Below are 22,630 nucleotides of genomic sequence, written 5' to 3' on the forward strand. Positions count from 1 at the left end.
TTCCAGAATTCTCAGGAATTCTAGAATACCTTCTAGATCTGCCTTTATTAAGATGCATATATTACTTTACTGAACTTTAAGAAGAGATACTATGTAATTTACTACCATGTTTTTAAAGACTAGCTAAAACGTTCTATTTCATTTTTTAAGTGTAATATTTATCATCACAAATTCAAGGAAAAAAAAATACCACAATGGTGCCAATTTGTTTCTTCCCCAGACAGAGAAAAAGAATACCGTTGATGAAATGTTCAGATGTAAAGCCTGAGGTGGGTAATCTCACATTCTACCTTAAAGAGAAGACCAGTTATTCTCTACTCCAAGAAAAAATCCTGTGAGAAATATACGTAAACAATATAGTAGATAGTTGGGAAAAAAGTGGTTCGGACTACAAGAGCAGGTGAGATGAATAAACAGAGAATTAGGTAACAGGAAATAGGGAATCAAACGAAAGGAGAGGATAGGAGAAGAGTATATTAAAACATCAGGATAAATTCTACATAAGTTATTTCCTCTAGCTCACAGCTTTTCAGCTATATAAACTGGTGATCAGCCCTTAACTCACTCTGGTAAAATTCACCTATATTTGGTTATATAAGTTATGTATTAGTTAACCCTTCCATTTCTTTTTTCCATTAGACAGCAGTTACCTACCTGAGTCAAGAATTGGTCTCTTCCCTGAAGGCTAGAGAAATGGCCATACTTGTCCAGCATAACAATACCTGCCCTCCTCTTCAGGGTGAGAGGCAGCCTTTGGTAGTGTGAGCTGCACTGCCTACACCTACACTAGCACTGCAGCCTCAGTTTATGATGCTTATAATATGCCTTACCTTGTCTTTGTTCACTTTTTTAATTGCCCACTTAGTTTCCGTTTCCTTGTCTGTAGCTTCAATGACCAATCCAAAGCTCCCTTGTCCCAATATTCTTCCAAAGGTATAGATTTCCTGGGGAAAAATAAGAGTCCCTTTGTTTCTCTCTGCCATTCACAGGATATTAAAACTGAATACACGTTGTGACAGATATTCACTCCAGGGAAGAGAGGTGCTATTCCAGGGGAAAGCCAACTAGAAGACACTACAGATGTGCTTCAGTATTAGAAACATCTGAATTGACCAAAAATGAGTTTTGAAGACTCATTCTTAATTCATTAAATGTTCTTTGGAGAAAAACCATTAAAAATTCTAATTGAGAAATATGAAAAGTTCAAAAGTATAAAAAGAAAGCTCCTTCAAACCATATTAATAATGAAATATCTTCATTGAAAAAGGAGGAATGGAATATTACTATATATATATGTACACATATAATACATTCACCCAAAAAATTCCCCCAAACTGTTAGAGCTATACCATAAAATCAATACCTAATTAATCACTGAACAATTGCTTCCTTGCTTACCATGTAACACTTTTCCTTTATCTTCACTGTTTATAGTAATTGCTTTTGTTGTTTTATTCCTTTTGTTTTAGAAAAAGCAGTATGTGACACAAATTTTAAAATAAATAAGCCCTGAGAAGAAACTAAAAATCACACAGAATACCACCATCCAGACCAAGAATCTTTCTGCTTTTAATTTAACTTCTGCTTACAAAGAGGGAAGCCACTGATCTTGCCAACACCAGCATTCTGGTTCACACAAGCTATTATTTCTCACTCACTATAAGACAATAAACAGGTAACTTGTTTATACTTTCATTTCTTATGGATTTGGTTGGGGGGAGCCAGCCTCCCTAATTCAAATCAGCCCCAGCCTACTAACCAGTTAAGAATTTCTTGATCCCCCCAACCCCACCCCCACCCTCCTGCCAAGCAGGGGACAGAATAAAAGCAAAAGATAATTAAGATTTTTCCCCTAAAATATAAGCAAGGCAAGGAAGACATTACAGAAGGAAGAGCAGTGTAAAATATGGAATGCATGAATGAGTTGGTAAATGAATGAATCAGTGAATAAATCCAGTCGGCAAGCCAGCCAAGCAGGAACCTTCTATGTACGTATGTATCTGAGAGAAGTGACAGACTAGGTATGGTAGAATTGAACCTTGGAACAGAAGCTCTGGATTTATGGTCCTGAATGTTGTGAAAGACAAACAGTTAAGGTAATGTCACTGAGTGAAGCCTCCATTGAATGAGCCAGCCAAAGTCATCCCCTAGAGATGCTGTTCTGTCTGTGTGAGCACTTACATCTTCACTATGCAAAAGGTAAACTAGCTGTTAGTTTTCATATATTCTACTAGTTATATTCCTTTTGTACTTTCTGAAGAGATGATGCAGTACCCAACCAATTTCTTGCTTGCTTCCTAAAGGGCTTTTATGCCTAATCTGTACCATAGTGATTGTTCCTGTATTTTGACTTCCCCCACCCTGTATGCATTGGTCCTCAAACACTGTTATTACTCACTTGCATACAAATATTTGGCTTGTTTATTCTCTCAAAATCAGCTATTGAGAAGCTGATTCTTTTGTATCCCTTAAAGGACATATCCCTGAAACCTTGGAGGCAAAATAGGCTTGCTTAGTCAATGCGGGTAAAAAAGAAAAAAAGCAAGAAAGTAATGATCAGTTTCTACATGCTAAATCTTCCTTAGATAGGTCCTTGTGCTAATCACTTTGGGGGACTACAAAGATGAATAAAATATAATTCTTGTTTCTCAGTGTTTATAATCTACTAAAGAAATAAAATTATTACATAAATCATAAAATCCTAAGTTACACACATACAAAATCCCATTGGAGTCAGACACGGGAGCTAAAATATTGGGAGACTAAGGAAAAATTTCATGAAAGAGGAAGCTCCTAATAATGGCATTGGGACAGAATAAAAGCAAAAGATAATTTAGATTTTTCCCCTAAAATATAAGCAAGGCAAGGAAGACATTACAAAAGGAAGAGCAGTGTAAAATATAGAATGCATGAATGAGTTGGTAAATGAGTGAATCAGTGAATAAATCCAGTCGGCAAGACAGCCAAGCAGGAACCTTCTATGTACATATGTATCTGAGAGAAGTGACAGACTAGGTATGGTAGAATTGAACCTTTGAACAGAAACTCTAGATTTATGGTCCTGAATGTTGTGAAAGACAACCCCTAAAGCCATGCAAGGCATAGCCCATCCAACCTCAGGAGCAGGAAAGCACTGCTTTCTTTCTTTTTTTTTTTTTTTATTAATTAAAAAAAGAATTAACAAAACAATTAGAAATCACTCCAATCTACATGTACAATCAGTAATTCTTAATAACATCACATAGTTGCATATTCATCATTTCTTAGTACATTTGCATCGATTTAGAAAAAGAAATAAAAAGACAACAGAATAAGAATTAAAACAATAATAGAAAGAAAAAAAAAAACAAAAACAAAAAACCTATACCTCACATGCAGCTTCATTCAGTGTTTTAACATAATTGCATTACAATTGGGTAGTATTGTGCTGTCCATTTCTGAGTTTTTATATCCAGTCCCGTTGTACAGTCTGTATCCCTTCAGCTCCAATTATCCCTTCTCTCTTTTTTTTTTTTTTTAAATTAACGGAAAAAAAGAAATTAACCCAACATTTAGAGATCATACCATTCTACATATGCAATCATTAATTCTTAACATCTTCACATAGATGCATGATCATCATTTCTTAGTACATATGCATTGGTTTAGAAGAACTAGCAACATAACCAAAAAAGATATAGAATGTTAATATAGAGAAAAAAATAAAAGTAATAATAGTAAAATCAAAACAAAACAAAACAAAACAAAAACCTATAGCTCAGATGCAGCTTCATTCAGTGTTTTAACATGATTACTTTTCAATTAGGTATTATTGTGCTGTCCATTTTTGAGTTTTTGTATCTAGTCCTGTTACACCGTCTGTATCCCTTCAACTCCAATTGGCCATTATCTTACCCTGTTTCTACCTCCTGCTGGACTCTGTTATCAAGGACATATTCCAAATTTATTCTCGAATGTCTGTTCACATCAGTGGGACCATACAGTATTTGTCCTTTAGTTTTTGGCTAGACTCACTCAGCATAATGTTCTCTAGGTCCATCCATGTTATTACATGCTTCATAAGTTTATCCTGTCTTAAAGCTGCATAGTATTCCATCGTATGTATATACCACAGTTTGTTTAGCCACTCTTCTGTTGATGGAGATTTCGGCTGTTTCCATCTCTTTGCAATTGTAAATAACGCTGCTATAAACATTGGTGTGCAAATGTCTGTTTGTGTCTTTGCCCTTAAGTCCTTTGAGTATATTCCCAGCAATGGTATTGCTGGGTCGTATGGCAATTCTATATTCAGCTTTTTGAGGAACCGCCAAACTGCCTTCCACAGTGGTTGCACCATTTGACATTCCCACCAACAGTGGATAAGTGTGCCTCTTTCTCCGCATCCTCTCCAGCACTTGTCATTTTCTGTTTTGTTGATAATGGCCATTCTGGTGGGTGTGAGATGATATCTCATTGTGGTTTTGATTTGCATTTCTCTAATGGCCAGGGACATTGAGCATCTCTTCATGTGCCTTTTGGCCATTTGTATTTCCTCTTCTGATAGGTGTCTGTTCAAGTCTTTTTCCCATTTTGTAATTGGGTTGGCTGTCTTTTTGTTGTTGAGATGAACAATCTCTTTATAAATTCTGGATACTAGACCTTTATCTGATATATCATTTCCAAATATTGTCTCCCATTGTGAAGGCTGTCTTTCTACTTTCTTGATGAAGTTCTTTGATGCACAAAAGTGTTTAATTTTGAGGAGTTCCCATTTATTTATTTCCTTCTTCAGTGCTCTTGCTTTAGGTTTAAGGTCCATAAAACCACCTCCAATTGTAAGATTCATAAGATATCTCCCTACATTTTCCTCTAACTGTTTTATGGTCTTAGACCTAATGTTTAGATCTTTGATCCATTTTGAGTTAACTTTTGTATAGGGTGTGAGATATGGGTCTTCTTTCATTCTTTTTTTTTTTTTAACATGGGCAGGCACCAGGAATCGAACCCAGGTTCTCTGGCATGGCAGGCAAGCATTCTTGCCTGCTGAGCCACCGTGGCACGCCCTTCTTTCATTCTTTTGCATATGGATATCCAGTTCTCTAGGTACCATTTATTGAAGAGACTGTCCCAGGTGAGTTGGCTTGACTGCCTTATCAAAGATCAAATGTCCATAGATGAGAGGGTCTATATCTGAGCACTCTATTCGATTCCATCGGTCGATATATCTATCTTTATGCCAATACCATGCTGTTTTGACCACTGTGGCTTCATAATATGCCTTAAAGTCCAGCAGCGTGAGACCTCCAGCTTCGTTTTTTTTCCTCAAGATACTTTTAGCAATTCGGGGCACCCTGCCCTTCCAGATAAATTTGCTTATTGGTTTTTCTGTTTCTGAAAAATAAGTTGTTGGGATTTTGATTGGTATTGCATTGAATCTGTAAATCAATTTAGGTAGGATTGACATCTTAACTATATTTAGTCTTCCAATCCATGAACACGGTATGCCCTTCCATCTATTTAGGTCTTCTGTGATTTCTTTTAGCAGTTTTTTGTAGTTTTCTTTATATAGGTTTTTTGTCTCTTTAGTTAAAGTTATTCCTAGGTATTTTATTCTTTTAGTTGCAATTGTAAATGGGATTCGTTTCTTGATTTCCCCCTCAGCTTGTTCATTACTAGTGTATAGAAATGCTACAGATTTTTGAATGTTGATCTTGTAACCTGCTACTTTGCTGTACTCATTTATTAGCTCTAGTAGTTTTGTTGTGGATTTTTCCGGATTTTCGACGTATAGTATCATATCGTCTGCAAACAGTGATAGTTTTACTTCTTCCTTTCCAATTTTGATGCCTTGTATTTCTTTTTCTTGTCTAATTGCTCTGGCTAGAACCTCCAACACAATGTTGAATAATAGTGGTGATAGTGGACATCCTTGTCTTGTTCCTGATCTTAGGGGGAAAGTTTTCAATTTTTCCCCATTGAGGATGATATTAGCTGTGGGTTTTTCATATATTCCCTCTATCATTTTAAGGAAGTTCCCTTGTATTCCTATCCTTTGAAGTGTTTTCAACAGGAAAGGATGTTGAATCTTGTCAAATGCCTTCTCTGCATCAATTGAGATGATCGTGTGATTTTTCTGCTTTGATTTGTTGATATGGTGTATTACATTAATTGATTTTCTTCTGTTGAGCCATCCTTGCATACCTGGGATGAATCCTACTTGGTCATGATGTATAATTCTTTTAATGTGCTGTTGGATACGATTTGCTAGAATTTTATTGAGGATTTTTGCATCTGTATTCATTAGAGAGATTGGTCTGTAGTTTTCTTTTTTTGTAATATCTTTGCCTGGTTTTGGTATGAGGGTGATGTTGGCTTCATAGAATGAATTAGGTAGCTTTCCCTCCACTTTGATTTTTTTGAAGAGTTTGAGGAGAGTTGGTACTAACTCTTTCTGGAATGTTTGATAGAATTCACATGTGAAGCCATCTGGTCCTGGACTTTTCTTTTTAGGAAGCTTTTGAATAACAGATTCAATTTCTTTATTTGTGATTGGTTTGTTGAGGTCATCTATTTCTTCTTGAGTCAAAATTGATTGTTCATGTCTTTCCAGGAACCCGTCCATTTCATCTAAATTGTTGCATTTATTAGCATAAAGTTGTTCATAGTATCCTGTTATTACCTCCTTTATTTCTGTGAGGTCAGTGGTTATGTCTCCTCTTCCATTTCTGATCTTATTTATTTGCATCCTCTCTCTTCTTCTTTTTGTCAGTCTTGCTAAGGGCCCATCAATCTTATTGATTTTCTCATAGAACCAACTTCTGGTCTTATTGATTTTCTCTATTGTTTTCAATTTCATTTATTTCTGCTCTAATCTTTGTTATTTCTTTCCTTTTGCTTGCTTTGTGATTAGTTTGCTGTTCTTTCTCCAGTTCTTCCACGTGGACAGCTAATTGCTGCATTTTTGCCTTTTCTTCTTTTCTGATACAGGCATTTAGGGCAATAAATTTCCCTCCTAGCACTGCCTTTGCTGCGTCCCATAAGTTTTGATATCTTGTGTTTTCATTTTCATTCACCTCGAGGTATTTACTAATTTCTCTTGCAATTTCTTCTTTGACCCACTTGTTGTTTAAGAGTGTGTTGTTGAGCCTCCACGTATTTGTGAATTTTCTGGCACCCCGCCTATTATTGATTTCCAACTTCGTTCCTTTATGATCCGAGAAAGTGTTGTATATGATTTCAATCTTTTTAAATTTGTTAAGACTTGCTTGTGACCCAGCATATGGTCTATCTTTGAGAATGATCCATGAGCACTTGAGAAAAAGGTGTATCCTGCTGTTGTGGGATGTAATGTCCTATAAATGTCTGTTAAGTCTAGCTCATTTATAGTAATATTCAGATTCTCTATTTCTTTATTGATCCTCTGTCTAGATGTTCTGTCCATTGATGAGAGTAGGGAATTGAAGTCTCCAACTATTATGGTATATGTGTCTATTTCCCTTTTCAGTGTTTGCAGTGTATTCCTCACATATTTTGGGGTATTCTGGTTCCGTGCGTAAATATTTATGATTGTTATGTCTTCTTGTTTAATTGTTCCTTTTATTAGTAGATAGTGTCCTTCTTTGTCTCTTTTAACTGTTTTACATTTCAAGTCTAATTTGTTGGATATTAGTATAGCTACTCCTGCTCTTTTCTGGTTGTTATTTGCATGAAATATCTTTTTCCAACCTTTCACTTTCAACCTATGTTTATCTTTGGGTCTAAGATGTGTTTCCTGTAGACAGCATATAGAAGGATCCTGTTTTTTAATCCATTCTGCCAGTCTATGTCTTTTGATTGGGGAATTCAGTCCATTAACATTTAGTGTTATTACTGTTTGGATAATATTTTCCTCTACCATTTTGCCTTTTGTGTTATATATATCATATCTGACTTTCCTTCTTTCTACACTCTTCTCCATACCTCTCTCTTCTGTCTTTTCGGTTCTGACTCTAGTGCTCCCTTTAGTATTTCTTGCAGAGCTGGTCTCTTGGTCACAAATTCTCTCAGTGACTTTTTGTCTGAGAATGTTTTAATTTCTCCTTCATTTTTGAAGGACAATTTTGCTGGATACAGGAGTCTTGGTTGGCAGTTTTTCTCTTTTAGTAATTTAAATATATCATCCCACTGTCTTCTAGCTTCCATGGTTTCTGCTGAGAAATCTACACATAGTCTTATTGGGTTTCCCTTGTATGTGATGGATTGTTTTTCTCTTGCTGCTTTCAAGATCCTCTCTTCCTCTTTGACCTCTGACACTCTAACTAGTAAGTGTCTTGGAGAACGCCTATTTGGGTCTAATCTCTTTGGGGTGCGCTGCACTTCTTGGATCTGTAATTTTAGGTCTTTCATAAGAGTTGGGAAATTTTCAGTGATAATTTCTTACATTAGTTTTTCTCCTCCTTTTCCCTTCTCTTCTCCTTCTGGGACACCCACAACACGTATATTTGTGCGCTTCATATTGTCCTTGAGTTCCCTGATACCCTGTTCAAATTTTTCCATTCTTTTCCTGATAGTTTCTGTTTCTTTTTGGAATTCAGATGTTCCATCCTCCAAATCACTAATTCTATCTTCTGTCTCTTTAAATCTATCATTGTAGGTATCCATTGTTTTTTCCATCTTTTCTACTTTATCCTTCACTTCCATAAGCTCTGTGATTTGTTTTTTCAGTTTTTCTATTTCTTCTTTTTGATCAGCCCATGTCTTCTTCATGTCCTCCCTCAATTTATCGATTTCGTTTTTGAAGAGGTTTTCCATTTCTGTTCGTATATTCAGCATTAGTTGTTTCAGCTCCTGTATCTCATTTGAATTATTGGTTTGTGCCTTTGACTGGGCCATATTTTCAATTTTCTGAGCATGATCCGTTATCTTCTGCTGGCGTCTGGGCATTTAGTCAGATTTCCCTGGGTGTTGGACCCAACGGGTTGAAAGATTTTTCTGTGAAATCTCTGGGTTCTGTTTTTTTTATCCTGCCCAGTAGGTGGCGCTCGTGGCACACGTTTGTCTGCGGGTTCCACCAGTAAAAGATGCTGTGGGTCCTTTAACTTTGGAAAACTCTCACCGTGGGGGAGGTTCGCCAGCCGAAGTGGCTTGGAATAGTGCCAGCCGGCCCAGGGGTCCGAACGCGGGGAGGGTCGCCGGCCGCCGCAGCCCGGGAGAGCGCCCGACCGAATTTCCTAGTCGGCCCGGGGCGCCAAGCGTGGCGGGAGGGCGCCAGCCGCCGCAGCCCGGAGAGTGCACCGTTCCCAGCCGGACCGGGCAGTCACATGTTTGGAAGGGACCCCCCCGGTCACCGTTCTCCGCGGCCTGGGGATCTCCGATCCAATTCTCTCAGTTGGTCCGGGGGGCCTCGCGTGGTGGGGGCGCCAGCCGCCGCGGCCCGAGGGGACCGCGTGCCCAATTCTGCCAGCTGGGCCGGGAAGGAGGAAGAGAGGGACTCTGGCCGCTCGCCGTCCCGCCCAGGAAAGCCCGCGCCCCTCGGCGATCTCACCGGAGCTGGTTCTCCCAGACAGTCAGCCGCTCCAGGATGGGGTACGCTGTCCTCTTGATCTCTGTTGTGGCTCCGGGAGCTGTTCTGTATCGTTTCCACACCCTAGTAGCTGTTCTGGAGGAGGAAAGGTGAGGTTGGCAAGGCTGTCAAGGACAGTGGCGGAGGAGCCGGTGAAGGCGGAAGAGGGCACGGTGGCGGTTGGAGAGCCGCTGGAGCAGGAGGAGAAAGGGAAGGATAAGATGGCGGATGGAGCGCCGCCGGAGCAGAAGGCCAAAATGAGTTAAATCTTAATTAAAATTGTTTATCCTTTTTTCACAGAAGAAAATAATCCTAGTTCCAGAACTCACAGTTTTCCTTCCCATTTAAAAACTAAACTCTTATTTTCTCTCTAAGTATATAGAACCAAAACATGTACACAATATTTTAATACTGTTTAAATAGGATTTTTAAAATGAGGGAAGGGGTAGAGGAATAGTCCAACCGCTCAACTAAATTTTATAAACTAATCTTTGTATTTTTCAACCAATTGCTTTGATAACATATAGGGATGAAAATAAGAGAAAAATGACTTCTTGTTTCTAACAATTTTAAGAGGATACTATTAAAATGATAAAGTAGATCTAGTTTTAATGACTAGACAAAGTAATCCAAAGTGGTATAGAGTGTGATAAGCATGCATGATATGATTCTATTATGAAAATGTGGTATTGGTGATGATGACACACTGATGTCTGGACAGATGTTCCTCAAATTAAGAGTAGCTATCTATTCCTGTACTGTATGGGTAATGGAATTTTGGATGATCATAACTTTCTTCTTTATACATTTTGAATTAAAATTTTTACAAAAGTTATCCATTTTATGAGGAAACTTTAACTTAAAAATTACTGGTAAGTTTATTTCTTTAAAACATATATTTTAAATTTTTCAACAGGAAAAAATTGAAAAGAAAAAATAGGATAAAATTTGTATGTGCATAGAAAAAACAAAGATAATAAATATTAAAATTGATTATATCTTGATGATTTGTATTTTCTTCTTTACTTTTCAATGCATATTTTCCTAATTTTTCGCATGGAACACATATTGTTCTCTGTATAACAATTCTTATGGCTAAGTTAAAACTCAGAAAATGGTTTTTTAATGATGTCCTCAATTTAAAAAGAAAGATTTAAATTTTTTAAGTCAAAATTTCTCAGGAAGTTTTTCTGACCAATTTCAGTAAATTTCCAAATCTCCCTTAAATTTTTAGAGATATAATGTTAGTGAATTAACATTTAATGTTAATGTAATGAAGATGCTTCTGTTTTTTCCTGTTTGATATTAAATGAATGCATTTTAATTTAAAATGGTTCTAATAGGGAAGAATAATATTGGTACTTATCCCATCACAGCCTAGAAAAGCTGGAGCAGTCTATGAGGGACATTTTGGTCTCATTTCCAGTCATCAAGGAAATGAACAGCCAAACTCTTAAGTCACCTGCATGTCTCTCTAGGCATCTTTAAGAGGCCTACACAAAGTCGCCACGATTGCCCTCACAACAATCAAGACTTGAAGACCAAAAATGTTCTCCATTTTGTATAATAAAAATGCCCTCCACTTTAAGTGCATTATGTCCACTATGGGCAGAGAAAACAGTTAGTCTGCATTATCTTTAGTAAAAAGTCTGACATACTTGAAAATGGCAAATTCCTTCTTCATTTTCTTTCCTTCCTTTCCTTAAAGACTTACTTTTAAATCGTTTTTGTCATTAATCATAAAGTGACACAAAATCTGAAAACTCCTAATAGCTGGTAAAAAACAATTTCAGTTTATTTTCTCTTTACCTGAATAGCAGCTCCATCATCCATTCGTATGTGAGGAACTTTGCCTTCTGTAAAATTACCCCGAACCCATTGTTGTTGAGATGGTTTTCTCTCGACATTTAAGGCTTTTGAAGGCTTAGATCAAAAAGGAATTTTAAAAATTAACTTTAAAACAGAATATTCTTGTTGACAAAGCAAGATTCTTAATTTAGACAATCTGATAAATCTCTTATGTATATTAGTATTTTCTGTGATCAAGATAGTTTTGTATATTTTTCAAATTCTAAACTCAGGATGATTCAGTAGAGCATTAGGCTAAAAGAAATCTCAAATAAGTCATCCAGACCAATCCCCTGAATGCAGAGAAATCTCCATGATAACATGCACAGCAAATATATCAGAACTTATCCAATTCTTTAACATCACAAGACAAGGCAACTTCATAGTTTTCTCAATCACCTGTGTTTAAAAATGTAACAATTATCTCGAATAGGTTATATATTAAAAATTACTTGTTGGGCCCCATCCTCAAAGTTTCTGATTCAGCAGTTCTGGAGACGGCCCAGGAAACTGTATTTATAACAAGTTCCTAAGTAAACCTGACAGTGCTGGACTGATTTAGACTAAATCAGATCTACAATATTCCCTGGAAACCAGGGAGATTCACTCTAGCATCGTTATATATATTGCAACCCCCCCCCCCTCCAAAAAAAATTACTGACCAGGCTTTCACAAAATATGCTTCTAATGAAAATAACATAATAACATTTCACCCAGAGACCTCTATTCAACAGTAATATGCTATACTATAATTATGCTATACAATCAGCTATACAAATCAGCAAATAATGGCTGGGGGGAAATGTGTTAAAAGATATAACTGTGAGGGCAGAGAGCCTGAGTTTTTTTTTTAACTTACTGCTCTCTATCACCAAAGCTATGCTCTACCAACTACAGTCTTCCATACTGCTTCTTTATAAAGGTGAATGCATTCAAAACAGTCCAACTGGGTGGTCATGGTTGTGTGTGACTAATATAAATTAAGTTTGTTAAGTATATTTGATAATCCATTGTGATAACCGGGAATGGTCTTAAATAATAAAAGCATAACCATCCTATATTGTACACCTCAACTAGAAATCACTCTGCATTGAGTTGAAGAAAATGCTAAAAAATTCACATTTAATTCAAATGGAAAATCAATCCACTTCTGTATAAACCAAAAGAAGGGGGAAAAAAGAAGGTAGAGTAATAGTCGTAATTATTCAGGATCCTGAAAATCATTAATTTGGGCAATGGTTAGGAATATCAACAAAAGAAATTACTAGTCAACTTTGTTCATCTCTTCTGTGAGAAAGAAATATCCCTTCAATAGTTGGGAAGGCAATGAATTCTGTGACAAGAGGCCAGGGAATGTGAAGGAAATTAGGGATGGGATTAGTGAATAGGATGTCAACTTGGGCTGAGAGGTGCAATCATTGATATTTACCAAATCTTTCTCAGAGTCAAGGTCTCTGGTGGCACTTTTTTCTTTTTTTCTCTCTGGAAAAACTATATATTCTGAACTACCAATGCTTGATGTAGCTGACATTTCCACCACTGAAATCGGAGAAACCCTTCTTTTGCAGGAACATATATGAAGTGCATCTTTCTTAATAATAGATGAACAGGTGGGGCATTTTAGGGTTTTTCCACCCAAGCCACTATCGGCCATTTGCTTAATTCTGTAATAAATGCAACTTGAAAAAAAAAGTGTTCCAATGTTTGAGGAATAGAACCAGACAGAAAAGGTTAAGACAAGTTGATGGCAAAAACTGTAACTTCCAATTGATGAGGTCCTTAGGTTAATGATGCGCTAGATTCATATTCACACATGAGACTGCAGAAAGAAAAGAAATCACCATTTAGAAAACTGTCTTTCTTATCTTACTCCCCCCTAGAAATAAAATAAAAACTAGCAACTAGCACCAGAAGCATCCTGCCTAGACAGGAAAAGTTAATCTTTATAACAAAATTGGGAAATAGAATTTCTAAAAACCAATGATTCTCATCATTCAAAATTAAATTCTTAAAACCCAGGCATTTCATTTGCTTTACAATAAAAAGAATCACCCTCTCTGTTCAGTACCATAATACTGCTGAAAGCATGCTCTCATAGTGTTTCATCAGGCTGCAGTTCACTACCCACAGTGGGTTAAGAAATCAATTTGGTGGGTTGATACTAATTTTTTAATGAATTAGAATAGAATAGATAAGAGCAGAATACTTTGCATAGATCCTTGCTAATTTTTATTAAACTTTTATCTCAATCATATAGATAAATGCATGTGGTATGTATGTGTATGTACTTGATCACAGTATAAAATGTATTTCTTAATGTAGGTTATACTCAAAAAAGATTTATAATATCAGTCTGAAACATGCATTACTGTGGTTTCAAACTTTAAACCTTAGCCTATTTATTCTTAGAGAAAATTACAATGACACATTTCACAAGAAGTAGATAAATTGATTTTATAAAGCTAATTCTAAGAGCGCAAAGAAAATTAGAAGTATCCTTATTTTTATACTTTCATATCAAAAAAGGAACTTGCAGGTACTATTTTTTCCCTGAGCCTGGAAGATGTATGTTCAGCAGAGTCTACCTAAATAGGGACATAGGCAGGTATATGGTGGCAAGCTGGAAAGACCCGAGCTGAGGAAATGGAGGAATGTGTTCTATATTCGATTATGATGAGTGATTCTTTAAATATACTGAAATTTTAGTATGTTTGCATTTTATTTAGTTTTCACAATGATTTTCAAAAGTGAAAATGGTCTAAAATTTTCCTTTTCAATCATATTTGTCAGTTTTTATAGAGGATTATGGTTAGTTTCACAAAAGAAACTGGGTATCTTTCCATTTTGCAATGTAATCTACAGCAAAATCTACTGAGCCCATAGGATTTTATGAAAGATATTGCTAGTAGCTTATCCTATATTCATTCTCCCATTTTTTCTTACTAATAGAATCCTCATTTTGTTCAGGGTAGCAATGTATTCATTACAAACCTACATCTCCTGACCTCCCCTGAAGATTGGGATAGTCACGTGACTTACGGCCAGGAAGCTTACAGAATGCAGTCCCAGCTGTACTTCTTGAACCTATATTAAAAACTGAAAAAAAAAAAGAATAAAAATACAGTAAGTGATCAGTCAAATCCAAAAGACAGAAAAGCATGACTGAGGAACAAAATCTAAGATGATCAGAAATAACAAAGAAATGCGTGTTTTGTTGAATTTGGTTTATAAGGCCTTAAATAAACTGACATCTCAGATTATATATCTTTTACATCTTACCATTATCCCCTTTGCTCTAGATACACTAGCTTTCTTGCTGTTCCTTTAATGTGCCACGCACAGGCTCAACTTAGGACTTTTGCCCTCCTGCATTCTCTGCCTAGGATATTACATGGCTTGCCTCCTCACTTCATTGTGGTTTTTGCTCATTGGAGAAACCTTTCCTATCTACTTATCTAAAACAACAGGCCTCACACATAAGTTAAAGTTTTAAAATATTAATTACCATCTATTTTCATGTGTGAGACTAAAGCGAAAAATATTTATTTGGTACAAAATTTATATTTTGACTAGTGCATTTCCTAATATAACTTATGTGGATAGCTTAATTGGACACCATAAGTACATGGAACCTTGAGTAGGGAATGAAATTTTGTAGGTTTGTCCAGAGTGATGCCTCGAGTGAATAAAAAGGTATTTGCAAAGTCCCCTTGGGGGAATAGTGAGAAAGGGGGGAAATTCAACTTCCCCAAGTGGAGAATTCTTGATATTCTCACAAGCAGTGGGGACAACCAAATCAATAGCCAAGCCCTCAACCTTGGGGTTTGTCATATGAAAGGATAGGCTAAACCTACTTAAATTAGGCCTAAGAGTCACCCCCAAGAGAACCTCTTTTGTTGCTCAGATGTGGCCTCTCTTTCTCAGCCAACACAACAAGCAAACTCACTGCCCTCCCCCTCTCTACACGGGACATGACTTCCAGGGGTACAAAGCTTCCTGGTAATGTGGGACAGAAATCCTAGAGTGAGCTGGGACTCAGCACCAAGGGATTGAGAAAACCTTCTTGACTGAAAGGGAGAAGAGAGAAATGAGACAAAATAAAATGTCAATGGCTGAGAGATTCCAAACAGAGTCGAGAGGTTATCCTGAAGGTTATTCTTACATATTAAATAGATATCACCTTTTTAGTTAAGGCATAACAGAGAGGCTGGAGAGAAGTGCCTGAAAATGTACAGCTGTGCTCCAATAGTCATATTTCTTGAAGATGATTGTATAATGATATAGCTTTCGCAGTGTGACTGTGTGATTGTGAAAACCTTGTGTCTGATGCTTCTTTTATCTACCTTATGGACAGATGAGTAAAAATATGGCCTAAAAATAAATAAATAATGGGGAAACAAATGTTAAAATAAATTTAGTAGATTGAAATGCTAGTGATCAATGAAAGGGAGGGGTAAGGGGTATGGTATGTATGAATTTTTTTTCTGTTTTCTTTTTCTGAATTAACGCAAATGTTTAAAGAAATGATCATGATGATGAATATACAACTATGTGATGAAAAAAAGAATGTTCATATTGTATGTCGATTGGTCTTATTAATAAAAATTTAGAAAATAAATAAATAAATAAAATAAAACAATATAGGCCATTCATTCTGTCCTCTGTCTCCTTCTCCTGCTTTGTTTTTCCTCATAGTACTTATTTTACTCAGGAAGTTTTATATCAGAGTTCTTTCTTACTTTTAGGAAGCAGATGGTTCCTATATAAAATGTTTACAGCAATGGAAAACCAGTCAACTCATTTCATTATGTTAGAATAACCAAATCTGACAATAGTGACACAAAAAGGGGGTGTAAGGGGTATCCACAGGCCAATCTCATTTGTAAATAGGTGCAAAAATCCTAATCCTGTACTTTCACTTCTCCAGCTATATATATAGTGTATCTTTAGAATTTTAGATAGAAATACTGGACAAGTCAGCCCAATAAATGTGACTTTTCATCAAAGTGGTGGCAAAGACAAACATTAGTGCTTCTTCTAGGATGAAAACTCATAATGATGAGCATGAGAAAGATACAAAGAAAGTATCCTCCAGATAGGCAGAGTGAAAAAATAATGCAATTGATGCCACAAAACACACACACACACACACACACACACACACACCTCCTTCAAATGTTTAGCCTTGTTTTTCAAGTATATGTGGTAAGACAAAGGAAGCTCAAAATGTACGTGCATACACTTTGAAAAACAACTGAACTTCAAGCCTGAAAGAAAATTCTTTGCATTTCAAGTTAAATATAAAGCTTGTAACCAATAATAACTCAGAGCAGTGGAGTAGATCTGCAAATAAAAACCTTTCTGATTAGGAAAACTAGTGCTTTCTCTTTGCAGGTGTAGAAAAGTCCATGTTAGATGTGTAAGGCATCATTTTGTGTATGTATTAAGAATACTAATTTTGTAGTATTTTTTATTAAAAACTGAAGTATTTATAATTTTAAGGTATATTTAAGCTATAGCTGAGTTCCTTCATTATAAATAGCATTCCTACAAGCATGTTTACATGCTTGTAAAGTTTTACAAAATACATTTCCACAAATTTTCAAGGAAAAATATTATCAAATATCAAATTTCAAATTTTTAAGAGGGATTTTTGCATATCTAGAAATAATTATTCTTTCCTTAGCTTTGTAGAGAAAGCAACTCCTTATGTTTTCATCAGTTTCTCAATAAATCACACTATCACAATGACAGTGATATAGACTTCGAGTACTTTCTTGCTCTAGTTTCTGATTTATCAGTTGCCTTAAAACTATTTGGTAGCTATATTCAGAAAGCATAGAAGTTCCTATTACCCATAGGGGATTTTCATTTCTCCTCTCCAACCTACTAAGTACTACATTTGCCAAAGTAATGTTCTACTTTCTTACCACACAAATTCTAAAGCAATGGTTTGAATAGTTGCATGCAAAATTTTCTGACAAGAAGGTGATGTCATCAATATGGCAACATAAGTAGCTATTGAAAACCTCTCCCCAGAGATTCAGCAAGAAAAGGACAATTCTCACTTGTTCAGAATTCTAGAGGAATGTATAGACTAGAGAGGGATCCCATAAATGCTGAATCCAAGAAAGAGAAAAATACCAAGTAGGAAACCTCCATCCCAGACTGGCCAGTCCTCTCCCTTCCCCATCATTTGGTCCTACACAGCTCGGTCGCAGAGACAGCAGCCAGGATCTCTCCCACCTACTACCATGGACACAGATGATAAACTCTCTCATAGAAGTAAGATAGATCCACACCTATATTCAGATACAGAGTACTAAGCCCATAGAAACTCACAGCCGGAATTAAGTCACTGAGGAGGACAGAATATAAAAGGACAAAAAGGGGGAGTCTCCAAAAAGGAGGGTTAGGAGAATTTTTCCCCAAAGCAGCAAGTAACCAGGCAGAAGCTATTGGAATCACTGTTTGGGGACCCAGAGGACAGGCGACATTTCAAGGCCCAGGACAGTGAGGAGCAAGGAATCTGAGAAATTTTGACAGAGACTGTATTCCACACGTGGGTCCTGATTCCCATCCCCCATCCTTGAGGGAAATAGTACCAAGCAGCCAGATCCTTTCTTGGAAGACAGCTGCAGACTGGAGCAGCTGGAGGGATCCTCTGCCACAAGTAAAATGGGGGACACAGCCCCACACTAAGCCAGACTGTGGCTGGTGAAGTGAGAAAACAGGAACACTGCAGTTTCAGCCCCACCCACTCAGACACTGCCTAGCTCTAGGAGGTAAACAGATTTGGAAGATGATTAAGTCACTGAATGGCACCATCTTCTGGGCATGCTGGAAAGTGCAGGTGAAAACTGCAGGCTTTTTTCAGAACCTCTCTAGACCCTATCCCAGGCCCATCAGAGCTGGTTTACACTCCCGGCATGGGTAACTGGCCCTGAATTGGCTGAGAAATACTGACAACCCACCTGGTAAAGCAGTGCCCTAATACAAACCTAGGCAACAACTAAATCCTTGGCAAGAGAAACCAACCTTCATATAGACCCATCAAGATAATTGGATATCAGCGAAAAAAATCACAGGGCACACTAAAATTCAAGAAGAAATGGCCCAATCAAAGGAACAAATAAAAAAGTTAGAGGATGTCCTTCAAAAATGAGGGAGAAATTAAAACATTCTCAGACAAAAAGTCACTGAGAGAATTTGTGACCAAGAGACCAGCTCTGCAAGAAATACTAAAGGGAACACTAGAGTCAGATACAAAAAGACAGAAGAGAGAGGTATGGAGAAGAGTGTAGAAAGAAGGAAAGTCAGATATGATATATATAATACAAAAGGCAAAATGGTAGAGGAAAATATTATCCAAACAGTAATAACACTAAATGTTACTGGACTGAATTCCCCAATCAAAAGACATAGACTGGCAGAATGGATTAAAAAACAGGATCCTTCTATATGCTGTCTACAGGAAACACATCTTAGACCCAAAGATAAACATAGGTTGAAAGTGAAAGGTTGAGAAAAGATATTTCATGCAAATAACAACCAGAAAAGAGCAGGAGTAGCTATACTAATATCCAACAAATTAGACTTCAAATGCAAAACAGTTAAAAGAGACAAAGAAGGACACTATCTACTAATAAAAGGAACAATTAAACAAGAAGACATAACAATCATAAATATTTATGCACCGAACCAGAATGCCCAAAAATATGTCAGGAATACATTGCAAACACTGAAAAGGGAAATAGACACATACACCATAATAGTTGGAGACTTCAATTCACCACTTTCATCAATGGACAGAACATCTAGACAGAGGATCAATAAAGAAATAGAGAATCTGAATATTACTATAAATGAGCTAGACTTAACAGACATTTATAGGACATTACATCCCACAACAGCAGGATACACCTTTTTCTCAAGTGCTCATGGATCATTCTCAAACATAGACCATAAGCTGGGTCACAAAGCAAGTCTTAACAAATTTAAAAAGATTGAAATCATATACAACACTTTCTCGGATCATAAAGGAACGAAGTTGGAAATCAATAATACGCGGAGTGCCAGAAAATTCACAAATACATGGAGGCTCAACAACACACTCTTAAACAACAAGTGGGTCAAAGAACAAATTGCAAGAGAAATTAGTAAATACCTCGAGGAGAATGAAAACGAAAACACAACATATCAAAACCTATGGGACGCAGCAAAGGCAGTGCTAAGAGAGAAATTTATTGCCCTAAATGCCTATATCAGAAAAGAAGAAAAAGCAAAAATTCAGGAATTAACTGTCCACTTGGAAGAACTGGAGAAAGAACAGCGAACTAACACCAAAGTAAGCAAAAGGAAAGAAATAACAAAGATTAGAGCTGAAATAAATGAAATTGAAAACAATAGAGAAAATCAATAAGACCAGAAGTTGGTTCTATGAGAAAATCAATAAGATTGATGGGCCCTTAGCAAGACTGACAAAAAGAAGAAGAGAGAGGATGCAAATAAATAAGATCAGAAATGGAAGAGGAGACATAACTACTAACCTCACAGAAATAAAGGAGGTAATAACAGGATACTATGAACAACTTTATGCTAATAAATGCAACAATTTAGATGAAATGGACGGGTTCCTGGAAAGACATGAACAATCAATTTTGACTCAAGAAGAAATAGATGACCTCAACAAACCAATCACAAGTAAAGAAATTGAATTAGTCATTCAAAAGCTTCCTAAAAAGAAAAGTCCAGGACCAGACGGCTTCACATGTGAATTCTATCAAACATTCCAGAAAGAATTAGTACCAACTCTCCTCAAACTCTTCAAAAAAATCAAAGTGGAGGGAAAGCTACCTAATTCATTCTATGAAGCCAACATCACCCTCATACCAAAACCAGGCAAAGATATTACAAAAAAAGAAAACTACAGACCAATCTCTCTAATGAATATAGATGCAAAAATCCTCAATAAAATTCTAGCAAATCGAATCTAGCAACACATTAAAAGAATTATACATCATGACCAAGTAGGATTCATCCCAGGTATGCAAGGATGGCTCAACAGAAGAAAATCAATTAATGTAATACACCATATCAACAAATCAAAGCAGAAAAATCACACGATCATCTCAATTGATGCAGAGAAGGCATTTGACAAGATTCAACATCCTTTCCTGTTGAAAACACTTCAAAGGATAGGAATACAAGGGAACTTCCTTAAAATGATAGAGGGAATATATGAAAAACCCAAGCTAATATCATCCTCAATGGGGAAAAATTGAAAACTTTCCCCCTAAGATCAGGAACAAGACAAGGATGTCCACTATCACCACTATTATTCAACATTGTGTTGGAGGTTCTAGCCAGAGCAATTAGACAAGAAAAAGAAATACAAGGCATCAAAATTGGAAAGGAAGAAGTAAAACTATCACTGTTTGCAGACGATATGATACTATACGTCGAAAACCCGGAAAAATCCACAACAAAACTACTAGAGCTAATAAATGAGTACAGCAAAGTAGCAGGTTACAAGATCAACATTCAAAAATCTGTAGCATTTCTATACACTAGTAATGAACAAGCTGAGGGGGAAATCAAGAAACGAATTCCATTTACAATTGCAGCTAAAAGAATAAAATACCTAGGAATAAATTTAACTAAAGAGACAAAAAACCTATACAAAGAAAACTACAAAAAAACTGTTAAAAGAAATCACAGAAGACCTAAATAGATGGAAGGGCATACCGTGTTCATGGATTGGAAGACTAAATATAGTTAAGATGTCAATCCTACCTAAATTGATTTACAGATTCAATGCAATACCAATCAAAATCCCAACAACTTATTTTTCAGAAACAGAAAAACCAATAAGCAAATTTATCTGGAAGGGCAGGGTGCCCCGAATTGCTAAAAGTATCTTGAGGAAAAAAAACGAAGCTAGAGGTCTCACGCTGCCGGACTTTAAGGCATATTATGAAGCCACAGTGGTCAAAACAGCATGGTATTGGCATAAAGATAGATATATCGACCGATGGAATCGAATAGAGTGCTCAGATATAGACCCTCTCATCTATGGACATTTGATCTTTGATAAGGCAGTCAAGCCAACTCACCTGGGACAGAACAGTCTCTTCAATAAATGGTACCTAGAGAACTGGATATCCATATGCAAAAGAATGAAAGAAGGGCATGCCACGGTGGCTCAGCAGGCAAGAATGCTTGCCTGCCATGCCAGAGAACCTGGGTTCAATTCCTGGTGCCTGCCCATGTTAAAAAAAAAAAAATGAATGAAAGAAGACCCATATCTCACACCCTATACAAAAGTTAACTCAAAATGGATCAAAGATCTAAACATTAGGTCTAAGACCATAAAACAGTTAGAGGAAAATGCAGGGAGATATCTTATGAAACTTACAATTGGAGGCGGTTTTATGGACCTTAAACCTAAAGCAAGAGCACTGAAGAAGGAAATAAATAAATGGGAACTCCTCAGAATTAAACACTTTTGTGCATCAAAGAACTTCATCAAGAAAGTAGAAAGCCTACACAATGGGAGACAATATTTGGAAATGACATATCAGATAAAGGTCTAGTATTCAGAATTTATAAAGAGATTGTCCAACTCAACAACAAAAAGACAGCCAACCCAATTACAAAATGGGAAAAAGACTTGAACAGACACCTACCAGAAGAGGAAATACAAATGGCCAAAAGGCACATGAAGAAATGTTCAATGTCCCTGGCCATTAGAGAAATGCAAATCAAAACCACAATGAGATATCATCTCACACCCACCAGAATGGCCATTATCAACAAAACAGAAAATGACAAGTGCTGGAGAGGATGCGGAGAAAGAGGCACACTTATCCACTGTTGGTGGGAATGTCAAATGGTGCAACCACTGTGGAAGGCAGCTTGGCGGTTCCTCAAAAAGCTGAATATAGAATTGCCATACGACCCAGCAATACCATTGCTAGGTATCTACTCAAAGGACTTAAGGGCAAAGACACAAACAGACATTTGCACACCAATGTTTATAGCAGCGTTATTTACAATTGCAAAGAGATGGAAACAGCCAAAATGTCCATCGACAGACAAGTGGCTAAACAAACTGTGGTATATACATACGATGGAATATTATGCAGCTTTAAGACAGAATAAACTTATGAAGCATGTAATAACATGGATGGCCCTAGAGAACATTATGCTGAGTGAGTCTAGCCAAAAACTAAAGGACAAATACTGTATGGTCCCACTGAT

At 36.7% G+C, this 22,630-nt stretch overlaps 1 protein-coding gene and 1 long non-coding RNA gene across 22 annotated transcripts in view; one reads left to right on the forward strand and one right to left on the reverse strand.

The window, feature by feature from the left end:
- The window catches only part of STK33 (serine/threonine kinase 33), a 401,742-nt gene that overhangs the window by 168,045 nt on the left and 211,067 nt on the right, over positions 1-22,630 (reverse strand). For 14 of the 20 annotated variants that reach the window (XM_077113907.1, XM_077113912.1, XM_077113908.1 and 11 more), the window contains 4 exons: positions 14,408-14,464; positions 12,798-13,187; positions 11,330-11,443; positions 831-944 (listed from right to left, as the gene is read on the reverse strand). In XM_077113907.1, the coding sequence (XP_076970022.1) occupies positions 831-944; positions 11,330-11,443; positions 12,798-13,022 (453 nt within the window). In that variant the 5' untranslated portion in view covers positions 13,023-13,187; positions 14,408-14,464. Of the gene's footprint in view, positions 1-830; positions 945-11,329; positions 11,444-12,797; positions 13,188-14,359; positions 14,465-22,630 lie in introns of all 20 variants that reach the window. The other 6 variants (XM_077113893.1, XM_077113902.1, XM_077113898.1 and 3 more) reach the window with 1 other exon arrangement.
- LOC143644646 (uncharacterized) lies at positions 7-14,720 on the forward strand. 2 transcript variants are annotated; one of them, XR_013156802.1, is made up of 3 exons: positions 7-269; positions 1,470-1,675; positions 14,336-14,720. It is a non-coding gene; the product is annotated as an uncharacterized LOC143644646 (long non-coding RNA). The 2 variants fall into 2 exon arrangements; XR_013156803.1 differs by lacking the exon at positions 14,336-14,720 and adding an exon at positions 10,897-11,097.

This window comes from Tamandua tetradactyla, chromosome 8, assembly GCF_023851605.1.
Source record: "Tamandua tetradactyla isolate mTamTet1 chromosome 8, mTamTet1.pri, whole genome shotgun sequence".
Taxonomy (NCBI): Eukaryota; Metazoa; Chordata; class Mammalia; order Pilosa; family Myrmecophagidae; genus Tamandua; species Tamandua tetradactyla.